At 37.0% G+C, this 22,146-nt stretch overlaps 2 protein-coding genes across 2 annotated transcripts in view; one reads left to right on the top strand and one right to left on the bottom strand.

Moving 5' to 3' along the window:
• LOC140486306 (guanine nucleotide-binding protein subunit alpha-14) overlaps positions 1-11,083 on the top strand; it is a 159,192-nt gene extending 148,109 nt beyond the window's left edge. Inside the window, exons 6-7 of the mRNA XM_072585276.1 lie at positions 1,721-1,874; positions 8,193-11,083. Coding sequence (XP_072441377.1) covers positions 1,721-1,874; positions 8,193-8,383 — 345 coding nt within the window. The 3' untranslated portion in view covers positions 8,384-11,083. The remainder of the gene's footprint in view (positions 1-1,720; positions 1,875-8,192) is intronic.
• A 1,246-nt stretch (positions 11,084-12,329) lies between these two features.
• The window catches only part of vps13a (vacuolar protein sorting 13 homolog A), a 419,442-nt gene continuing 409,625 nt past the window's right edge, over positions 12,330-22,146 (bottom strand). The window contains exons 70-72 of the mRNA XM_072585252.1: positions 21,449-21,572; positions 19,310-19,384; positions 12,330-15,987 (exon numbers count right to left, since the gene is read on the bottom strand). Of these exons, the coding sequence (XP_072441353.1) occupies positions 15,925-15,987; positions 19,310-19,384; positions 21,449-21,572 (262 nt within the window). The 3' untranslated portion in view covers positions 12,330-15,924. The remainder of the gene's footprint in view (positions 15,988-19,309; positions 19,385-21,448; positions 21,573-22,146) is intronic.

Here is a 22,146-nt window from a genome sequence, read left to right as displayed (position 1 = left end):
ATGCCACACAATTGCAAAGAAATGACCATCTCAAATGAGAAAGGTTCTAAACATTTCTCTTTAATATTCAACAGTTTTATCACCACAGAATTTTCCAAAATCAGCATTCACCAAAAACCTGATTAGAAGAACCACATAAATGCTCCAGCTACACGAACGCATCAGAGGTGAGAAATTCTCTTAAATGCAATGCACCTCGATACTCCCTTAAGTCTGTCCACCATCTGCAAGGCACTTATCAGGAAATACGGTAGAATACTCCTTGCATGAATGAGTGTCCCCTCAACAACAGTGAAGATGCTCAAAACCAAAACAAATGATTAATCTGCATTCCATTAAATATTTGGAACATTCAATCTCTCCACCACCAAAGCAGATGGCAATGGCATGTACCATCTAAAAGATACAATGCAGCAAATCACCAAGCTTCTTTCAACAGTATTGATCAAACTAGCAACCTCCACGATGTGGAGACATAAGGATAGTAGTCTCATGGAAACACCAACTGCAAGTCTCCCTTCCAGTGTCAACACTAGCCTGCCTTCTAGTTAGATTATGTTCACTTCAGTGAGTAAAACTCCTGGAACGCCCTCCCTGAAAGTGTTATGGGTATTACCTACATCAGATGGAGAGCAGCAATGAAAATCAAGTTGCACAGCATCACCTTAAGAACAAAAAGGTGCTTTATGATATGACTGTGTCAGGCTGTCGCTTGAATAGATTTTTTAACAGCTTTCTAAATTTTGGCTGAAGTTCCCAGTTTCTGGTCTCCCTCCTATCAGAAGGATGTTGTGAAACTTGCAAGGGTTTAGAAATGATTTTCAAGGATGTTGTCAGGGTTAGGAGGGTTTGAGCTGTAGGGAGAGGCTGAATAGGCTGGGGCTGTTTTCCCTGGAGTGGTGGAGCCTGAGGGGTGACCTTATACAGGTTTATAAAATCATGAGGGGCATGGATAGGGTAAAAAGACAAGGTCTTTTTCCTGGGGTGGAGTAGTCCAGAACTAGAGGACATGGGTTTAAGGATGTGAGGGGTAACATTTAAAAGGGACACAATGAGCAAATTTTTCATGCAGAGGGTGGGACGTTTGTGGAATGAGCTCCCAGAAGAAGTGGTGGAGGCTGGTGCAATTACAGCATTTAAAAGATATTTGGATGGGTATATGAATAAGAAGGGTTTGGAGGGACATGGGCCAAATGCTGGCAAATGGGGCTAGATTAATTTAGGATATCTGGTTGGCATGGACAAGTTGGACTGAAGGGTCTGAATCTGTGCTGTACAGCTCTATGATTCTATGTGGAAGTTTTGAAAGAGTGATTAGGCTGGCTCTGCCACTATTTCTGAAACCTAATTTTCCCCTTTTTTTGTTGCTGCTTTCTTTTCCGATAGAACAGAATTAACTTATTTGGCTGTTGGCAGTGCCACTTTAAGTTCTTCTTTGTAATCACTGGCACAGTAAACGCACCACTGAAGAATTAGATTGCTTATTGACATAATCAAAGATGGAAAAATATTCACCAGTAGAACACCCCAATTAAAAACATTTTGGAAATAATGCCACCTGCATTATCTGCTCTATATAAAACTGGGCAGAATTCTTGCCTTATACAGAATCATCTTTCCAAGGTCACTTTGTTACAATGCATCCCAGAGACGATGGTTTTCTCTGTTGGTTATCTGTTGTTATCTGTTTAATGTAAAAGTGTTTTATATTTTGGTTTAGAATCGGATGGAGGAGAGCAAGGCATTATTTAAGACAATTATCACTTATCCCTGGTTCCATAGTTCCTCAGTCATTCTCTTCCTAAACAAGAAGGATCTTCTGGAAGAAAAAATCATGTATTCTCATTTAGTGGATTATTTTCCAGAATATAATGGTAAGTGTTTTATGGAAATTTGATCTATTTCAAATCATAATTGCTAGCTATTAATAAATGGCTTAAATGTTTTTTCCTTGTTGGTTTAACAATGAAATCAAATATAATGAAGATCTTGGAGTGCAGAAAGTGGAATCATAGGTAGATAGGATAGTGAAGAATGCATTTGGTATGCTTTCGTTTATCGGTCAGTATTGAGTACAGGAGTTGGGAGGTCATGTTGCAGCTGTACGGGACATTGGTTCGGCCACTGTTGGAATATTGTGGGCAATTCTGGCCTCCTCCCTATTGGAAGGATGTTGTGAATCTTGAAAGGGTTCAGCAAAGATTTTACAAGGATGTTGCCAGGGTTGGAGGATTTGAGCTATAGAGAGAGGCTGAATAGGCTGGGTGTCGGAGGCTGAGGGGTGACCTTATAGAGGTTTATAAAATCATGAGGGGCATGGATAGAGTAAATGGACAAAATCTTTTCCCTGGGGTGGGACAGTCCAGAACTAGAGGGCATAGGTTTAGGGTGAGAAGGGAAAGATATAAAAGAAACTTAGGGGGCAACTTTTTCATGCAGAGGGTGGTATGTGTATGGAATGAGCTGCTAGAGGAAGTGGTAGTACAATTGCAACATCTAATAGGAAGGGTTTGGAGGGATATGGGTTGGGTGCTGGGAAGTGGGACTAGATTGGTTTGGGATATCTGATCAGCATGGATGAGTTGGACCGAAGGATCTGTATCTGTGCTGTATATCTCTATGACTTTATATAATTAAATTATTTCTGTTGGAAAATAGTGGAGTGTCAAGATTGCAATAAGTGTCTACATTTATTCCCACAATACTTGGACCATTGACCGAGAGAGAAGTTCAGTTTATACACCTGCAAGTATTTTAGTTTTGTTTTCTTTTATAAGAAATCCCTGTATTTGTCCTGTAATTGCTCTCCAGTGAGGGTGGGATGTGGTTGAGTCAGGAGTTAAAGGGCAAGTGATCTGAAATGAAATCTGACAGCTTCTGGTGTTAATATAGCTGGGATGAGTGACCAATATTTATTTTTCTCACGGGAAGTCCAGAAGGATTGAATAAATTAGCATCTTTCCTGCTCTTCAATCCCCACAAGTAGAGTTTTGTAAAGACCTAGCAAGCTACCATCTAAATCAACTTGACAATCTTTCTCTCTGCTCCAATATTATATTTCTTCCAAAAGACTTCTAGACTATTAATCAATGTCGTGTGGATGGAAATACCATGACGGATGGGCGGGCGGGTGGAGGAGGGAGGGGGGTGGTGTGGTGGAGGAAATAAGAAGGTGTTTAAATTCTGTAGGATATTTAGATTTTGCCCATGTCAGAATAGTCTATCTGCACCAAATTTGCATTCTGGCTAAGATTCAGGCCTTAGTTTCTAGGTGCAGTAACTCAACTAATTTCTCTATTTAATTGGTCTGAATGATTATTAAGAGCTTCTTGTATTCCACCTGGTCCTGATTCAATTATAGGCAACCTTTTTCAGTATTAATCTTGCTGAGCAGGGTGATCTGCAAAAGGGAAGGGCAAGGTCCTGGAGAACTATCAAATGGCCTCTTTTTGCGCTGTGTGACCATTGAACATATCATGTCCAAACAAGCTTTCTATAAAATATGTGCCGAATAGACCAGCAAGCATGGTCGGGTAGACAAATGGGACTTTAGTCCAGGGTGTAGTGCAGGATGTTTCAGATGAACTGCAGGTTAATGTATTTAATGGTAGAAAGACTGGACAGTGATCCATAGCTGTAGAAAGGACTTGAGTTGCCATGGACATGAATTAATTATGGTAACTTATGATGGGCTGGGTATGAGGTTGGGATTCTGAGATTGTTTCAAGGTGACACGATGACCAATGACAACGTGCGTTGTTTCGGTAGGGACTGAAGGCTTTTTAATGTTTAGTTGGAAGTGAGTTGAAAGATAGTTACAGTTGAATACTGCCATCCAACACATCTGACTTTATTCAAACAGAAATTTCTTTCAGTTCCTTTTATTGCAGCATTCCATTATTTCCCATCTGATTTCCCACAGCTCCTTGGAGCTGCAGGTGAGATGGGTCAAGGGAAGGACCAATAAGAATTAGACACTTGAAAGATCCTGACAAGCCCACACACCCCAATAAACAGCTTTGAATGGTTGATCAAACCAGGTGAGGGTGGTGCTGAGGTTCTGTACTCTCAACAACTTTGAGATTGGCATACCCTAGCATGAGAAGACTGATTCCAGTCAACTGGTCAGATCAGACCAATTTAACGTCCAGAGATCTTGAATGTGAGTTAGCACCATATTGTGGAACCTTTTAAAGCTCAACAAGACACAGAACACATCTTGGTCATTCAATCACCTGGTTCTTTCTCCAGCCTTCTGGACTTATCTTGGACTTGTGCAAGTTAGGTTAGGAGGAGAGAATGTGATTGTTGACATGTAACTCTCCTTTGCTATTATCCAGTTTATGCACTTAGTCATTTTCTTCTATCATCCATATGTCACAAGTCCGAAGCGATGAGTTAGAAATATCCTACGTATCTTCAGATATTATGTACCCCATTCCAGTAAAGGCTCGTGGCCCTACCTCTCATATGTAAACGCTTGATCTAATGAAACAATGAGTTGATTCAAAAATCTTAGGAGGAAATCATTTCCTCTTCAGGGCTTGCTCAATGACTAGTCATTACTATCCAGGCACAATGCTTAACAAAACATCCATATTACTGTTTAGAGTGATGCAAAACACTTGGCAGAATCAGAAAGCAGACCAATTTCAGTCATATGAGAACTACAAAAGCTAAAAGAGATCCTGTGATGCTCTGAAATCTCTCACTGGGCCCCTGTCTGCAGGTTTCCCCTCAGTACTGCAGGTCAATAATGCTCATAACGTTCAAATTCGAAAAAAGATGAGCAAACTACTTTAGCCACTTTCTCAAACAGCTCTCATCCATCAATGAAGAAGCAAACACACCACCAAAGTTTGTCAATAAGTACTGTCTTGATGACCTTCCCGTATTGGTAGAAATGCTGGTTATATTCAAGTTTCTGCTCAGCAGCAAAGTGTCAGAATCTGATGTTATCTTAGCTGATGTGCATAAGGCTGGCAGTCAGTTCCTGGTTAAGCAGTTCAGTGGACTCTTTCAATCTCTTGTGGGAATAAGCAAACATCCTACAAGAATGCAGAATATAGAAATACATTGTCTCTCTCTCTGTCAGAAAAATGGAACTCAAATTTTGGGTCAAAATGCAGGAATCTCGCCCCTTTTCATCAGCGAAATCTTCGGGATTATTCCAACCACTTCATGCACACCTTGACCCGGACCTGTTGCCAGAGTCAGTGAGATTTCTGAATAGATAGAAGGATAACTGATATGGTATTCACAGACATACAGCTACAAGAGAATTGCCATGATTATTGAATGGATCACAGCCATTGATAGTTGATTAATCACTTTCACTTGAGCTGCCTCAAATGGCAAAATGAAATACCATACACCTGAGGTACTCACCTGAACTGGCAGAACAAATTGAGACAATCGTAACTGAGTTCAGCTGGTCATCTAGCCAGAATGCTTGACACTCACTCTCCAAAGCAAGCTCTCAATGGAGAGCTTAAGTCTGGGACTTGATTTTATGGTGGACAATGAAATTATTATAAGGACACACTAGGCACTGTAGGACTTTTGAAATGGACCTTGAACCCTAGGACTGCTTCACCTGACACAGCCAGACACAAATAATGCCACCACTTTTAAAAGCAAATGTTTGTCACAACTGGGAGGAAACACCAGGGCAGGAAATCTCGAGTCAACAACTCATCCAAAAAAATCATTAGTGTTATTCTGTCCGCTTTGGAACAAAACCTTCTGGCTGCTGATTGACCTTGGCAAGCATCTTTGTACTCTCAGAAATCCTACCAAATATTTCAGGTGGACATGCTCATCTTCATATTGACAACACCATGAATCTAGCATTGCCCCCAACAATTTGAAAGTTAAGTCAACCTGTTAGTCATATAGAACAATCTTAAATTTGTTGGAAGTTTGTCTTTTGTCTTTTGTTTTGAACCAGTGTTGCCTTGCTGTACTCTCCCAGTTTAATTATTCTTGGTTCAGTTTCGAAACCAACCCCCCACCTCATGCAATCTTGTGGACATAAAATTTAGGAGTAAAATTAGGCTATTCAGCCTAATTAAGCCAGTCTGTTCTGCCATTTGATGGTGACTGATATGTTTCTCAATCCCATTCTCCTGTCTTCTCTCTGTAACCTTTGATTTCCCCCTTACTAATCAAGACGCTATCTGTCTTAAAAATAATCAATGACTTCGCCACAGAAGGCTTTCAAAGCTGAGAGTTCCACAGATTCACCACCCTCAGGCTGAAGAAATTCCTTACCTCCATTTAAAAAAATTATGCCTTCACTCCAAGGCTATGCCCTTGGGTCCTAGTCTCATACTAGTGGAAACATCTTTGCAATGTCCACTTTATCCCAGGCCTCTTAGTATTCTGAAAATGTCAATGAGGACTTTTCTTATCCTTCTACTCAGTGCAGATCCAGAGTTCTCAAGCGTTCCTCATGTGACAAGCCCCTCATGCCCAAGATCATGTAAACCTCCAAGGCCAGCACGTCCTCCCTCGATATAGGTCCTAAAATTGTTCACAATTTTCCAAACGTGATTTGACCAGAGCTTTATACAGTCTCAGCAGGGCATTCCTGATCTCATAGATTCTAGCCCTCCTAATGCATTTACCATCCTAACTGTTAACTGAACCTGCATGTTAACTTAGCGAAACCTGAACTAAGACTCCCAGGTTCTTTTTGTGTTTCAGATTTCTTAAATCTTTCTTCATACAGAAAAGTCTATGCCTCTATTCTTCTTCCCAACTTGCATAACCTCACCGTTCCCACATTGTATTCCATCTGCCACTTCTTTGGTGTCCCACCCCCACTCTCCTAACCTGTCCAAATCCTCCTACAGCCTCTATCTTATCAACACTACCTGTCCCTCCACATATCTTTGTGTCATCTGCAAACTTAGCAACAAATGCCTTCAGTTCCTTCATCCAGGTCATTAATGTATAAGGTGATTGTTGTGGTCCTAACACTGCCCCCTGCAGAACTCCACTGATTACTGGCTGCCATCTTGCAAAAGACTCATTTTATCCTCTCTGCCTTCTGCCAGTCAGCCAATGCTCTCTTCTTGCCTGTACCTTGCTCCTTATGTGCTCCTATTTCGCAGCCTTCTGTAGTGGTACCTTGTTAAAGACCTTATGGAAATCCAAATTGATTACATTCATTGGTTCTCGTTTGTGTAACTTATTATCTCCTCAAAGAATTTTAACAGACATGTCAGAGGTGACCTTCCCTTGGTGAGGCCTTGGTTACTAAGCCCTGTTATACCACGCATTTCCAAGTACTCTGCAATCTCATCCTTGATAATGGATGCTAAAATCTTCCCAAAGACTGAGATCAGGATTTAAAAAAAATTAACCTAATTTTCTAAACAATCAGTTCAGAGATGCTGTTACACATTTCTGGCTGGAGCAAGGAGAACTTGAACTGGGTATCTTGGTCTAAGGGTAGTGACAGTACCGTTGGACCAGAGTTCAGGCAAACAGCCTGTGATATGCCATCTTTTGCCTCTGTCTCTCTCTTTAAATATTAGCCATTTTCCAGGCCTCTGGGATCCTCCCTGACTCCAGTGATTCCTGAAAGATCTCCACCAATGCCTCCACAATCTCCTCAGCTATCACCTTCAACACCCTTGGTGTAGTCCATTCGGTCCAGATGATTTATCCACCATCAGAATTTTCAGCTTCCGCGGCATCTCTTTAGTGATGCCACTGTACCCACCCCTGCCCTGACCTACGTGAAGTTCTGGTATGCTACTGGTGTCTTCCACTGTGAAGACTGATGAAAAATGCCAATTAAGTTTCTCTGCCATTTCTTTGCTTCTCATTACTATTTCTCCAGCCACATTGTGCCTTGATTAATTAGACTGGAACAAGTGTAGTTGCTGTGTGATCTGATATTTGGTATATAGTTTGATTGTAGCCTGTTCTGACTTAGTTTTCTACAATGTTTAATTGAAGACAATTCAGCATTCTTAGGTTTGCAAATTATTGCTCTAGATTGGTTTGGCATGATTTGTCTTATGTGTTGTTGAATGTTTTTTTTTATTTTTAAACTGCATTGAGACAGGTTGCCCAGATCTGTGTTTGAGGAACTGACTGTAATTTGTGCTTATTGTTTGATTTAATGATGCTTTAATAATATATCATATTGTGACTGATGTAAATCTGATGCTTCTAAGGTCCTCAACAAGATCCCACAGCTGCTTGTGATTTCATCTTGAAAACTTATCAAAATCAGAATCCAGATAAAGAGAAGGTCATCTACTCTCACTTCACATGTGCCACAGACACCGAGAATATACGGTTTGTCTTTGCTGCTGTCAAGGACACTATCCTACAGCTAAACCTGAAGGAATTTAACTTGGTATAAAGGACAGACCAGCAGCAAGAACCAGCTTCACATCACTCAATACCTTTTGTCAAGCTCTCTGTTTTTTACTTGACAACTCTGTTGTACTTTATCTGTAAGCTACACTTAGGAATTTGTGTCCAGTTCTAAAGCGAGCTTGGTATTGACACTGCAGATACATCACTTCTGTGTTCTATTCAGAATTTTTCATTCACAGTTTTTTCTATTTGCAAAAAAAAAGCTGCGGTTTTCTACACACTTCTGAAAAAGGATTTGCACAGATGTTTAAAGCTTTAACTGAGGTGTTTTTATAATAAAAATTGCTGGGAATTGGGTCATGTTGAAATTGACCTAAATATGTTTTCCAAAGGTGGTTGTTTTACAACTTTTTTGTAATAGTAACTGCTCCCAAATCTAGTTTTACATATCTCTGTGTCAAAAGTATATATGGCATTCCTGGAATCCAGAGGTTTACTGAATACAAACATTATCAAAAATAAAGGGTACAAAAGAACTTTATGATTCCCATGATGACTATTGGATGGGTTGCATTTAGCATGCAGAGGAATTTTAATTGAGAGTAAATGGTGTACAAAACAAATACCTTGATTTCCTTTGAGATTTATTCTGATATGATCCATTTAGAATTGTAGCATAGATTAACCACAGATGTTTTCAATAGTTAAAATACTGACATTAATTATTGCTTTTAATGACAGCAATGTAGAATAAACATATTATGAATATTGAATGAGTTGCAAAATATAATAAAAACAGGAAAGGAATTTTAAATATTAGCACAACAGATTCCAGAATGATTCTTGTTGGGCTAGTGTAAAATGTTTTTATTCAAGCTATTAAAACATAAGTTGCTCATTCCATTTGTGAACAATGATATGCATACAAATTTAAATTGTAGAAAAATTGCAGTCTGCTTCGATGTTTGTGCTTTCATAGACTTGCAAAGGATAGGTGGATCCACTCCACAGGATTTTATTTATTCTATTATTATTACGATCGAAATTATACCTAGGTACATCATGTTTAAATGCTTACAGACAACTGTAAATATGTATTCTATATATATTGCATCTTTTCTAGCTTTGAAAATTATTTATCTTGGTCAAAAAGGGATATTATTTGTTGAAATAATGTAGTATCAATAATTGTAAAAGACTGTACAGGTGTTTCCACATTTTGGAGAGTTAGGTAAGTAATCACTTGTTTTGAAGTTGAGATATAATTTGTAATGCACAATTCTGCTATATAATTGCATTTTGATTTTAAAGTTTTTCTCACTGATATATTTTATGAATAGTTAAAGATTATAAGAATTTTTAAAGACCAATAGCTTTGAGTTTTTACACATTATGCAATAGGTCATTGTCTTTGAATGTTAAAATACCGTGCCTTGAATTTGAACATCATTTATATAAAGGCTTGTTTTTGCTGTGATATCCCTTCTGAATGTGACAGGAGTGATGCATCTGAGTGAAGTCAGTCTGCAATGTTAGCCACTTTTGTCATTAGTGCTTTCTGTAATGTTACATTCCTAAGAATTGGATGCCAGCTGCATAATCCTTGTGGGGTTAGTGTGTGTGGTGCTGGAAAAACATAGCAGGTCAGGCAGCATCAGGAATCCCAATCAAGGGCTTATGCCCGAAACTTCGATTCTCCTGCTTCTCGGATGCTGCCTGACCTGCTGTGCTTTTCCAGCACCACAGTCTCGCCTCTGATCTCCAGCATCTGCAATGCTCACTTTCTCCTAATCCTTGCGGGGAGCAACATAGTCTGAATCACTGGTTTAAAGCAGTAAAGGCTGTGTTTTCTTATTTTTTCTCTAATTCTTCAATTTTATAGACATTTTAAAGAAATCAAATTAAAACTCCATATAGAGGACACCATTCTAAATATTAGTAGAGACGGGTAACATAGACAAGTGGGATTTGGGAAAATGGATATATGGACAAATGTGTTTCTGCACATTATTGTTGAGCTTAACTTGTGTGAAGAATGATTATATAGTATGTCCTCCTTTTGATGTTCATAAATTATGCATCTTTTCAAATTTGTGAAAGGAATTAACAATACCTTCACTAGGATTTGATTTAAATTAATTTGCAGTGTGTACTTGAGCAGGTAATTTGGTATCAATTCAACATATTAAGTTATGCACACTGTGCCAGCCAAAAGACCCTTGCATTTGGAGAAAGCCACTTGACTGAATCAGGAATTTCTAATCTTGAGAAGCTAAATTCCCAAATTTTCAATTATTTAATTTGGATAAATAATTTTATTTCAGGAGCTATAAATTGAAGCCTATCTGTACGTACTACAATTTTAAAAGTTGAGCAATAGGTGCCAGACAGAATGCTGCTGCCAATAATAATGAACTTGCCAAATACCATGTTTTCAGAAGGTGCTAAAATAGATAGCAGAAGGATGAAATCTTAAATGCACTTTTAATATCCTTGTTTCAGCTATATCACACTCATTTTGCTTTTTGTTTTAAATTAGCTTAATATGTATATTTCACCCTTTGAATTTAAAAGCCTATAAATTGCAACTGTTAAAATCTGAAAGATCAAAGATTGTTAGGATTTTTCTATTGTATTGTATTTTGGTCATTAATTAACTGATCTGTACTTTGAAGTTCAAGATGTTTCATAACTGGTAATGCTGCTGTTTTAAACTGAAATTAAACACAAACTTAATTCTTCAGTTTCAGTTATCCAATTTACCCCAACCTGTAAAGTCTACACTAAGCCATCAATTGTCCTATTAATTATTTGGATTACAATGAAATGAACTCACTGTTAATTTACAGTGTGTATTGAAGCAAAGGATTTTCTTTTTTTGTTAAATAGTGCAGTCATTGTTCGATTAAAACATCAATAAATGTGCACACTCAGTATAAGTAACTTTAGGGAGAATAGTTACTTTCAAACATAAGTGTAGAAGTATATTTCTACAGCATTACATTGGACAAGATTCAATGTAAAGCTTTGGAACCAAAATGAACTGGAATTCATATTACACCAGTGAGAAAGAACTGGCAAGTCTCCAATACTTGGAAATAATAAAGGCTAAAGTCCAATATGTAATTCTGTGGTTGACTGAAAGGGTCTGCTATTTGGTTACTAAACCTGTCCTGTACTTTTGTCTGGCCAAGTTGTTATAACACAGATTACAGGAGTGTTTTTTAAAAGAGCACCGCAGCCTTGGGACCTTTCTGTAAGGTGACTGGTGACTTAATCTTTTATAATGAAGATCAAGGATCGATAAATCCTTGATCAATTAATAGCATCAGAATAGGCTTCTGAGACTGTAGTACCCACACGAGTGCTGAATGAATGATATCTATTAAAATGTGATGGAAATTCGGAAACTGGGATGGTGAGTCCACGTATAGGTTTTACTGCTGTTGAGACTATCTCTTTGTTTTGGTTGAATGGGATTTTTTAATATAAAGGTCTATTCTTATGAAGTTAAATGTAAAAATGCCATGGTACCCTTGTTTCAATCTTGGCTTAATTCCTGTTGATCATGCAGGTTCCTCATGGCATCAAATCCTTATCCAACCAGAAAAGCTTCAATGCATCTATTGGGACATTCTCTCAGGGACCTGGTTATTCATATCTAGGGACAAATTAAAATTCCAGGTTTCCTTTGCATAGTCTTAAACTAAAGGAAGTATTCTACTGAGTTTGGTACCAAGTCACAACCATGGGGAAAAATAATTGAATAATGTATTATGTAAAATACTTTGAATGATGCAATTTTTACAATTCTCTCCTGCATGAAGACTATAGTAACGAGACCATGTCCTCTTCAGACTGTTTGGGTAAGTGGGATTGACTCACTGTTACAGTACCCATTCTACTTTGTGTGGATGATTTTTTTCCCCCTTAACTGTATGGAGTTTAAATTCATTCCAGTTTTTCTTGAATATCGAAGAATAATAGACTACAGGGCAGTACACTTTTATTCAACGATTTGCATTCATACATTTTTTAAAAATCAACTTACCATTGGTGCAATGGTACTGTGTGCAAAGCTAAAGAAAAGCTCAAACAAAAGCAGCACTGAAAACAAAATATTACTTCACAATTTCACATTGATAGAAATTACATGTCCATGATAAATTTTAGTACAATAATGATCAGTCTGTAAGGTTAGTCTGTATAAAAGTAAAGTACCATTAAGGTTATGCCTTGTTACAATTTCCAATAACAGGCATTTCATGGTGCAAATAGTTTAGGTTTACCCAATTACTCAAATACAAGGCTGAGTAGAGATAACATTGGCACTTATGCTTCAGCTCATGTATAATACTGAGTTATCTGTTCCTCTTCCTGGTTACAGAATTCCAAAGAAGCAAACCTTGGCCAAATAGATACCTAGAATAGCTTTGTATCAAACAAGCTAGAGTTCAGTTTTTTAAGGTTCTTTTTCACTTGTAATAGATCTTTTCAATTAGCTATTTTAACTAGCCAATATTCAATAAAATAAATCCATGTCAAAAAATACACTAATGAACAATTGAAGGGAGTTCAAATATTGAAAACCTCCATCAGATCTAATTATCTAACAAAAGACTTCTGTATTGTTTCATTTCAGAGGAATATGAATTGTGTTTCCAATTTTGACTTTACCCTTGACCTAATGCATATTTTAGCTGTTTCAATTAACTATTAAAATAAACCCATTTGTAAGTATCCCATAAGTATATGGGTATCTTAAATAATTTACTTTTGCTCACGGCTGAATGAATCAAACTTTGGAAGGCAGGTTCCCACAAATGGTCCAAAAGATGAGGTTGGTTTAAGACACTACAGAATAGCTATGCTGAAGAAAATGTGAATGACAATGAACTTGCATATTATCAAGACATTAGACTCGTGAGCAAAAATGAGATTTTTTTTAATGAGTATGAGGGACAGAGAATGCAGAAAGTTAAAATAGCATTCCAAGCAGAAGATACAATTAAATTATTCCTCTGTCATCGATTCTCTGCTAATACACATGAAGTGGAGATTATACTCTCTCCCATTGCTGAACAGTTGGTTGAACCTTTCAACCATATCAGGAAATGTCAATTTTCTAGGCAATGGACCCAAGATGTCAATAATTGGTTTGGAATGTGTAATTATAATAATAGTGAAACTGCTGCTGTTTAACAGTGTCACTGTAAAACTCATAGCAACCTCTGCTATTTTCAACATGTAGTTAAACATAGAAATCCTGAAGTTGCTGTTGTTAAAATTGATGCATTATTCCACTTTTTAATCAGTAAATTATCACAGAACTTAAACCTTTTACACACTTTTGGTTATTATTACTCAAAGAAAAACCCAGTTTTAAATAACAGAGTATGTACTGCCCTTTTTACATGTGCTGAAAATTCACTTTTAAATGTTCAGGCAGTCAGATTCTAAACTTTTTAAATTGATGACTTTTTTAAAAAATGTAGATGTTATTTTGTCTTTATTCCATACTTTTAACCATATCATTTCCTTTTTGAAAATGTTAGGTTGGGTTTGTTGTAGCTGGACCTGCCAATCTCTAGAAGTGGCACTAAATGTGAAGAGCAATCAGAATACCAGAGCCAGTCAAATCTTTGTGGACCACTTTGAGGTTTAGAGTGAATGTCCTCCCAAGCCCAAATTTTACAGTCAAGGGTTGAGTCAAGAACTATAAACTCCAGCCTTTGTCATAGAATTTAGAACTTATAAATTAGGCTGTATTTAAAAAGTAGCTTTTTATGTTACTATTGTTTCATTGTTAGTGACAATCCAAAACCCCCTTTAAACCATAAGCAGAACTGTCAACTTTCAAGACATTACATTCAGGTATTATATCCATTTATAGCTACCTTGCATTTAATATGTACAGTGGATTTTTTGAGCCTCTTAGATAACTCAATTCACATATATAAAAAAAAATTTCTGGTATCAGAGTATACTTCTGTATTGTCAAACAAAATTTGAATAAGATCTTTTCCTTGGAACAACATCACTAATCTTATGGAAGCATGATAGAAGGCAATCTCCATTTTGTTTTTTAAACAGCTGTATCCAGGTGAAGTTTATGAAGGGACATACTGCAATTTCGAATGGCATTATGCTTTTACTTGTTAGTGCTTAAGAATTTTTTAAAAGAAAAATATCACTGTCACAATAACACCATGAATTTGGAAACACATAGGTTTTTTAAATTGGTACAGACTGTAAAATTTACTCCCATCCCTTCCCAAATGCTACCATTTTCAAGGTCAGCATTTCTTTTGGAGGTAACATGGCATAGTTGCTGCATAATGTTTAACAATTACACATAACATTAAAATGCATACTATAAGTTCTCTGCAAACATGGTAAACATTTTGGATTATACAGTGCATCTACATAATTGGAAGGTTTTGTAGAAAATTGCATATTAACATTATAATATCAAAGGCAGGAACTTAAAAACAGTTAGCCATGAGCATGATCAATTACAAACAAAAGATTCATCACTGATTAGAAATTATCTGTAGTTATTCTATGGGGTGATTACATTCATACATTAATTGTATTAAGTGGTATATGTAAATAGATTCAGCAACACATGTACTTCAGGAATATACTAGTATCGAACAAAGTAGAAAATGCATATGATTTGAGCATGAAGTCTGAAATATCTAGCAGTTTTGTCATACTAAAAATTTGAAAATTAAGCCCTGTGTTCAAATTTGTCATGATTAAAAACCATAAAAGTCGACCTTGTATTAAGCAAAGATTTGTCTGGATCTGTGGAGACTCCATAGTTGTTTAAATTTCAGTACATTATGTTTGCATGAAAGTGGATTGAATATTAATACTCCAGCATCTATCCTCTTAATGGTCTGAGTACATAAGTAACGAGTACATAAGTAACAATTTCATGTGCTGATGAGCATGATTAAATATTTACAAGAATGTGAATCTTCTGAATGTAATGGAATATAACTGGAGGATCTTGGGTATTTGATTAACAGCCAAGCTAACACTCTACTATTTGTTTAGTGTTGACTGGAAATAATTAAACTCCAGTTGATGTCATCTTGTACTAAAATACACTAATGGATCATTGAGTTTTTAATGTGTCAAATATCTGGATGTTTCAAACTGACCAGTGACACAAAAGTAACTTTCAAAGCACTGCAGTGAAGAAAGTCATTGGCACATCTGTGTTGTTGAAGGTATTGTGTGGCACTTGGTAGTGTAGTGCTTTCCTTTGGACCAACCTTTGATTCATGTGAATAGATTAAACACTAAGGCCTATGTAAGTGAGCTTTCTACTCTATGCAACAGTCTAATATCTGAAAATTCAGGACTGATAATTCAGCCATTAAATACAATAGCTGTATGGATGCAAAACAATGTCCAATTTCTTAGAATTATTAAACTTGGACATCCAATACTTTAGCTAATTAAATATTTGTGTACAACACTGTTTGTGTGAATTTAACTCATTTAGTAATAGTTGAAAATCTAGCTATTTTTCATGATTGTTTACAAAATTCATAATACTTCCTGTATCATTCATGTCTTTGGATGATCACGTACTCCTCTTTCTCGCACTTCTTGCAATTTTGTCAGAATCCACTGGGAACAAAAGTGTTGAGATATTTACACTTAGTATTATTTAAGTTTTTTAAAAATGATACATTTTGCTATTTAAGCATCAACTCTATCTCTGATCTCCTCAATTCCACCATGCTCCTCAATTATAGCTTAATGCACATTCTGAATTAATTGTCATGTCGACAGCAGCCAAGGCCCTAACCACTGGCATTTCCTCCTTTTGAGCACTGTCAGCAGATACTGGCACCACACCGTAAAAATATATTGGCCTTGTAGGGATTACAATGTAAGTTTACAAGAATGATACCTAGACTTCAGGGTTTATGTTTGAGGAGAGATTAGACCTGTTTTCTTGAGAAGGTTAAGAAGTGATCTGATCCAAGTCTTAAAGATATTCATAGGAAAAGACAAAGCTAAGCTATTTGCACTGTTTGGGAGCCTGAAACTGTGCCCTCCAGTCTGAGAATTAGGGCTAGATCATTCAGGAGAGATTTTGGGAAGCACTTTTATATACAAATGGTGGAAAATATTTGGAATTCTCCAATAATCCTGCACCCATTGCCATTTTTGGAAAAGTTAATACTTTGGGCCACAGATCTGCTATGGTGGAACAGGCTGAAGGTTCTTTCTAGGTGGAAACTAGATTCTGGATTAGTGGTGCTGGAAGAGCACAGCAGTTCAGGCAGCATCCGAGGAGCAGTAAAATTGACGTTTTGGGCAAAAGGTTCTTTCTAGCCTGCCTTGCCTTTCAATAAGATCGCAGTTAATCTGACAGCAGTCTTAACAGCACTTTTCCAACTCTTCGATTCTATAAATATCTACCCCTTTTAGGAGATATTTGATCCAGCTCTATGTGAAATGCCCTGGGTCATTCTCTTTATGCAGTACCTCAAAGTTCTTTAATAAGTAATTTAAACTTGATGATTAAAATGCGGGAATGTGTTCACTTAATTACATGAGCTTAATTAACTACATAAAAACAGTATTACCATTGTGTTACAGCCTCAATATACCTTGAGCACACTATTATCCATAAGTACCCAATTTCACCTATTTGCTGGGGTAACCCAGATGCATAACATCATCTGCCTCGGCAGAATGAAAATGTAATTCAGACTCATGGATGAAGAAATCCCTTCTGCATATTCATCTCTCACCATGTATGTGACAGGTACTCATCTGACTTAGACAGCAATGTCTATCTAATACGCTGCAGGCAAAGATGCCCTGAGGCATTGTATGAATGGACACTGCACAACAATTAACAAACAGGAGAGTTCCCTCCTACTCAGAACACTTAAGCAGTCCGGAACATTCTACCTTAGACATTCGGGTGACCATCTTCCAAGATGGACTTTGGGTCAGGTGACAACACAAAGTGGCTGACAGCCAAGTTCAGTACACATGGGGGTGGCCTCAACCAGAACCTTGGGTTTATATCACACTACAGGTGACCCTGTCTCATAGACAAGCTCTCTTCTAAGTTCCCACCTGCACCCTTGCACAGACTCGTACCCCTTTAGACTCCACACACATTTCTCTTCTCTTCTCTTCCCCCCACCCCCACCACGCACACAAGTTTGTGGGGTGAATTTGTACTTGAGAATTACATTGTATTTTGCTCAAAATCTGCATGAATCCATGTAAGATTCTGTGCATCCCTTTAGATAAGAATCAGTCTGGAGCATAGACAGCCTCACTCCTTCAGTGCATTACCTGGGTCAATGTGGCACCACTGATAAAGTTACATTCTCAAGTGAACTTTTAAGACAGTTAAGGGATTTACATATGAAAGGACTGAAACCAACATGCCCATTCCAAAAGATGAGCGACTTAAACAATCCAGGTCTTAAAATTTCAGTTACATCACACTGTAAACTTTTGCTATAAATTCTGTGTCCTATGATCTTATACTCCATAACCACCTGATGAAGGAGCAATGCTCTGAAAGCTACTGCTTGTGCTATAATGTGGTGTTGTGATTTTTAACATTCTGCATATTGTGACCCTAAAGCCTTTTGTAAAAGCTATCCAATTAGTTCCAGCCAATGGCAAGTATTATCAATGCCCTTTTTAAAGGAAAAATTGAATCTCTTATCACTCCCCTTTCAGGCTGAACATTCCATATCCTAACCTCATGCATTTTTAAAATGTCCTTTTTCTAATTAAATTCATGGCAACAATACTCATTCTCTTGCCACTATAATCAATGTATCGTCAAATAAAACTCTTAATTCTAAACAGCTTAATTAGGTCACAGACGAAGAGGTGAAATTTACTCAGAATAAATGTAGCTTCTTACATTTTGAGATATATCTGAAATATTTCATATGTGAAACCATTACAATAGCTCAATGGAGCAACCAATTTGTGTATATAAAGTGAGATTTAAACAATAATGAGTCTTGGGCTGAAAAATGGTAAGTACCATTCATGCAACTTAATTCCATTCATATTTAATGGCAAGATGAGGTCATTATGTTTTGGCACTGTCTTAGCACCTTGTATAAATATTATGATGTTAGATACACCTATATAGTACTGTTTGGATGTTGATCCAACAGCAATGATAGTAAGTGGTTGGAGGGGAAGTTGCAGAATGTGGTCTTCTCATGTATCTGCTGTCCTTGTCCTAGATGGTAGAGGTCATGGGTTCAAAAAGCGTGTAAGGAGCCTTGTTGAGTTGCTGCAGTACATCTTGTATTTGGTGTACATCGCTGCCACTGTTTATTAGTGGTGGAGGGAAAGAATGTTGAAGGGAGTGGATGAAGTTCCCATCAAGTTGGCTGCTCTGTCTTAAATGATATCAAGCTGAGTGTTGTTGGAGCTGCAGTCATCAGGCAAGTGAGGAATATTCCATCACACTCCTGACTTGTATCTTGTAGACAGTGGACAGACATTGGAGACGAGGTCAGTTGCTTCAGTCTTGTTAGAGATAATAATTACCTGGCGCTTGTCAGCCTAAACCTGGATATTGTCCTTATCTTGCTATACTTGGACATGCATAACTACAAAATCCCCAAGTGCAGCCATCTTCTGCAGGCTGTGTCCATTTAAATAACATTTAACTCCTCTTCCTTCCAAAGTATCCTATAATCCATCAATGGAATTTTTATCCACTCATTTAACCTGTCTGTATCTCTATTTCCAACTTTGAATTATTAAGAACTAATTGGCACTTGCAATCAAGGTATACAGAGCAAAATACAGGAAACTAGTCAGTTACAAATAAACTCAGGAAAAAGTCTTATCCAAAGTGGAGAAAATGCCTAATAAACTTACCTTGAATTTTAGCTAATAATCAAAGTAGGGTACAGCCATATTGAACAAGAAAATTCAATACCTGTGCATCATCTTCAGTTTTGAAATTCACAATTTTTCCATATTCTTTTGCATGGAATACAGATTTCACACGTTCCTTTAAGAAAACAGAAAATGTTAGCTGAAGATAAATAAATCACATGATGCATTGCTATTTTGAAACTTGGATTCTAAAATAAAAGAACCATGTATAGCATTAAATTTGACTTGCATTTCAATATTCTGTGTTAAGAGGAGATATGGTTTTATTTCAGATTTTCTTGAGACAGGTGGACATGTCTGAAATTTGTTGAAACGTGTTTTTAATTCAGGTTTCCAGTGTTGGAGTGGAATTTGAAGTAAACAGTGCACGCATTGGAAACAACTGAAGAAAAACACCTGCTGTTGCCTCAGGAGTCCAATACATTGGAAGAGGGCAGAACTGTCCAAAAAGTCAAGCAGTGTGTGCAGGTTTCATCGGAAACAGCTAAGCAACTGCATCTTTTAATTCTAAAATGTCAAGGCTGCAGAATAAGTCTTGAGTGGCTTAAAAGAAAACTCACATCAAAAAATTGCTGGAAGTGAGGGTATGGAAACCTTTGTGTCAAGTTAGTTGTATAATTCTTGTACAGTGAAGTTATTTTCTTTCATAGGTAATAAACTTTGTTCTTTTTGTTCAATGGCAGCCTCTTGTATTTATGTTCACTGAGCACCATAGTATGCAGTTAGCAAAAATCAAACTTCTGGTTCTTGAAGCTCAGCTTCACTTTGAAAACAAAGTAGTACATAATATTGCCATCTGCTGGATTCATGTTCACAATCAGCATGTTTTGCAGCTTTTAATCAACCACACCTAAAAGTCTTTCACTTCACAACAAGTTGTATTTATAAGTTGTTTTTAAAAAAATCTTAAACATTTATTAGGAATGTAATCAAACAAAATTAACATCACTCAAAGGGATTTTGGTGATGTGACAGAGAAGGGAGTTTAAACAAAAGCAAGTTTCATCAAGATGTGTACAGAGCTAGTCTGAGGTTATCAGAAGGTTGCAGGGATGAGCCATGAAGAAATGTGAAAATGAGGATGAGAATTTTAAATTAAGGTTCTGCCATACCACAAAAATGTAGGCTAGTGAATACAAGAGTCATAGTTGAATGCAACTTGGTAAGAGTTCAGATAAGGACAGCAAAGGTTTGCATGCGTTTCAATTTATGAAAGGTAGAAGATAGGAAGGGATCTATCTGCTAATCACATGAATTGGACCCTGATTTCAGGTTGTGCTAGACCTGATGGTGACTTGCTGCTACTAGTTTAGTCAGAAATATTTAACTCCACAACTCTTGGACATTCTCTCTGGCATTGACATATGGAAGATATTCTGAATATTTCATTTGTTCAGCCATTCCAGGAATACTAAGGAATTGCATGTATAAATATCAGAAAGATACAATATTTTTGTCATACAGACATCTGAAAATCCATCTTAGAAGATCAGAATTGTATCAGGAGATATGTCCATGGTTTTTTTTTGGATAAATAAAGATAGTCAAGCGTGAGCAGCTTGATTGATACAAAAATATGGTGATCTGCAATTTGTATCTGAGATGAGGCAAAGATTTTAGCGCAGTAAAGATAATACAACAATTTTTGTATTTATGAGATGAGAATGTCACTGGCTGGCTGGGTTTATTACTCAGAGGCTAATTAAGAGGCAATCACTTCACAATGGGTCCCAAGTCACATGCAGGGCTATACCCAATAAGAGCAGCAGTTTTCTTTCCTAAAGGATCGTGAAGTAAATCTATTTTTAGAATATCAACAATGGTCATCATTAGAGTCTTCATTCCAAATTCCGCCATCTGCAACAGCTATCTCGTGAAAATATCCCTAGGCCCTGTATGTAAGGTACTATTGATCAAGGTGATAATGCAAATTATTCACTGCTTTTGAAATGCTACTAATTTTGGAATTAGTCCTGTTCAGTTATGAATTGTAATGGAGCACCTGTCCACAACTACGTTAAGTTTCGGATGTCATATTAATAAAGATAATGGAATGTTTTGAAGTTTACTCATGATAGGTGCATGTAAATCAAAGCATCTTTTCCAAGTCAATACATGCATTCATTCTTACTCATTTGTTATGTGATAATTAACCAGGGCAATCTAAACATTTGCTTACTTTGGCTTCAATACGTAATCTCCTTCCAGCAACAATAAAAGGTTCTTTCGTGAATTCCTCGAAGCTATACTGCCATTCACAGTTCAGCTGCCCAAATGTTCCTTGTGTTACAAACAAGATACCACTGGAAAATGATATTTAGTGCAATAAGATTAACAAAGGGTACTTTACTGACTTGTTCAGAACATCCAAGTTAATGTCACAAAGTACTTCACCTACCCCTCAGATGGTACACAACAAAATACTTTAGTAAAAGAATGCTCAGGTCACTTTCACTAGAAAAGCATTACAAGCTGCACTGCCCTTTTATTACTGTACTTACCTTCTCCTCCATTAGATTCACCATCATAATTACAGTTTTGGTTAATGTGATTATTTCACCTGAAGCCACTTACACTATTGCACAGGGGAATGGTATGTCTATTTCTCCATTATCTTGTTGGAGGCAAAGTTTCATGATTGAACAAAGAACCTTCTGTAACACTACTATAATATATTACATGCAATCGAATGATCATAATTGCAGATGAAAGTATAAGCTTTAAACAGGTAAACAGACAGTAATCACAAACTTTATCTCATTTTCTCTGTCTCAAACAAAAAAATTATTTAATTTCAGTATACTAATGAGTACTCAGATGTTGCGAAGAATTAGCCAAACGTTTCTGAACATACCTAGAAGAAAAAGGAAATTAGAC

This window comes from Chiloscyllium punctatum, chromosome 2 (assembly GCF_047496795.1).
Source record: "Chiloscyllium punctatum isolate Juve2018m chromosome 2, sChiPun1.3, whole genome shotgun sequence".
Taxonomy (NCBI): Eukaryota; Metazoa; Chordata; class Chondrichthyes; order Orectolobiformes; family Hemiscylliidae; genus Chiloscyllium; species Chiloscyllium punctatum.
Note: the sequence above shows the minus strand (reverse complement) of the source record. Positions and strands in the feature narration are given on the sequence as shown.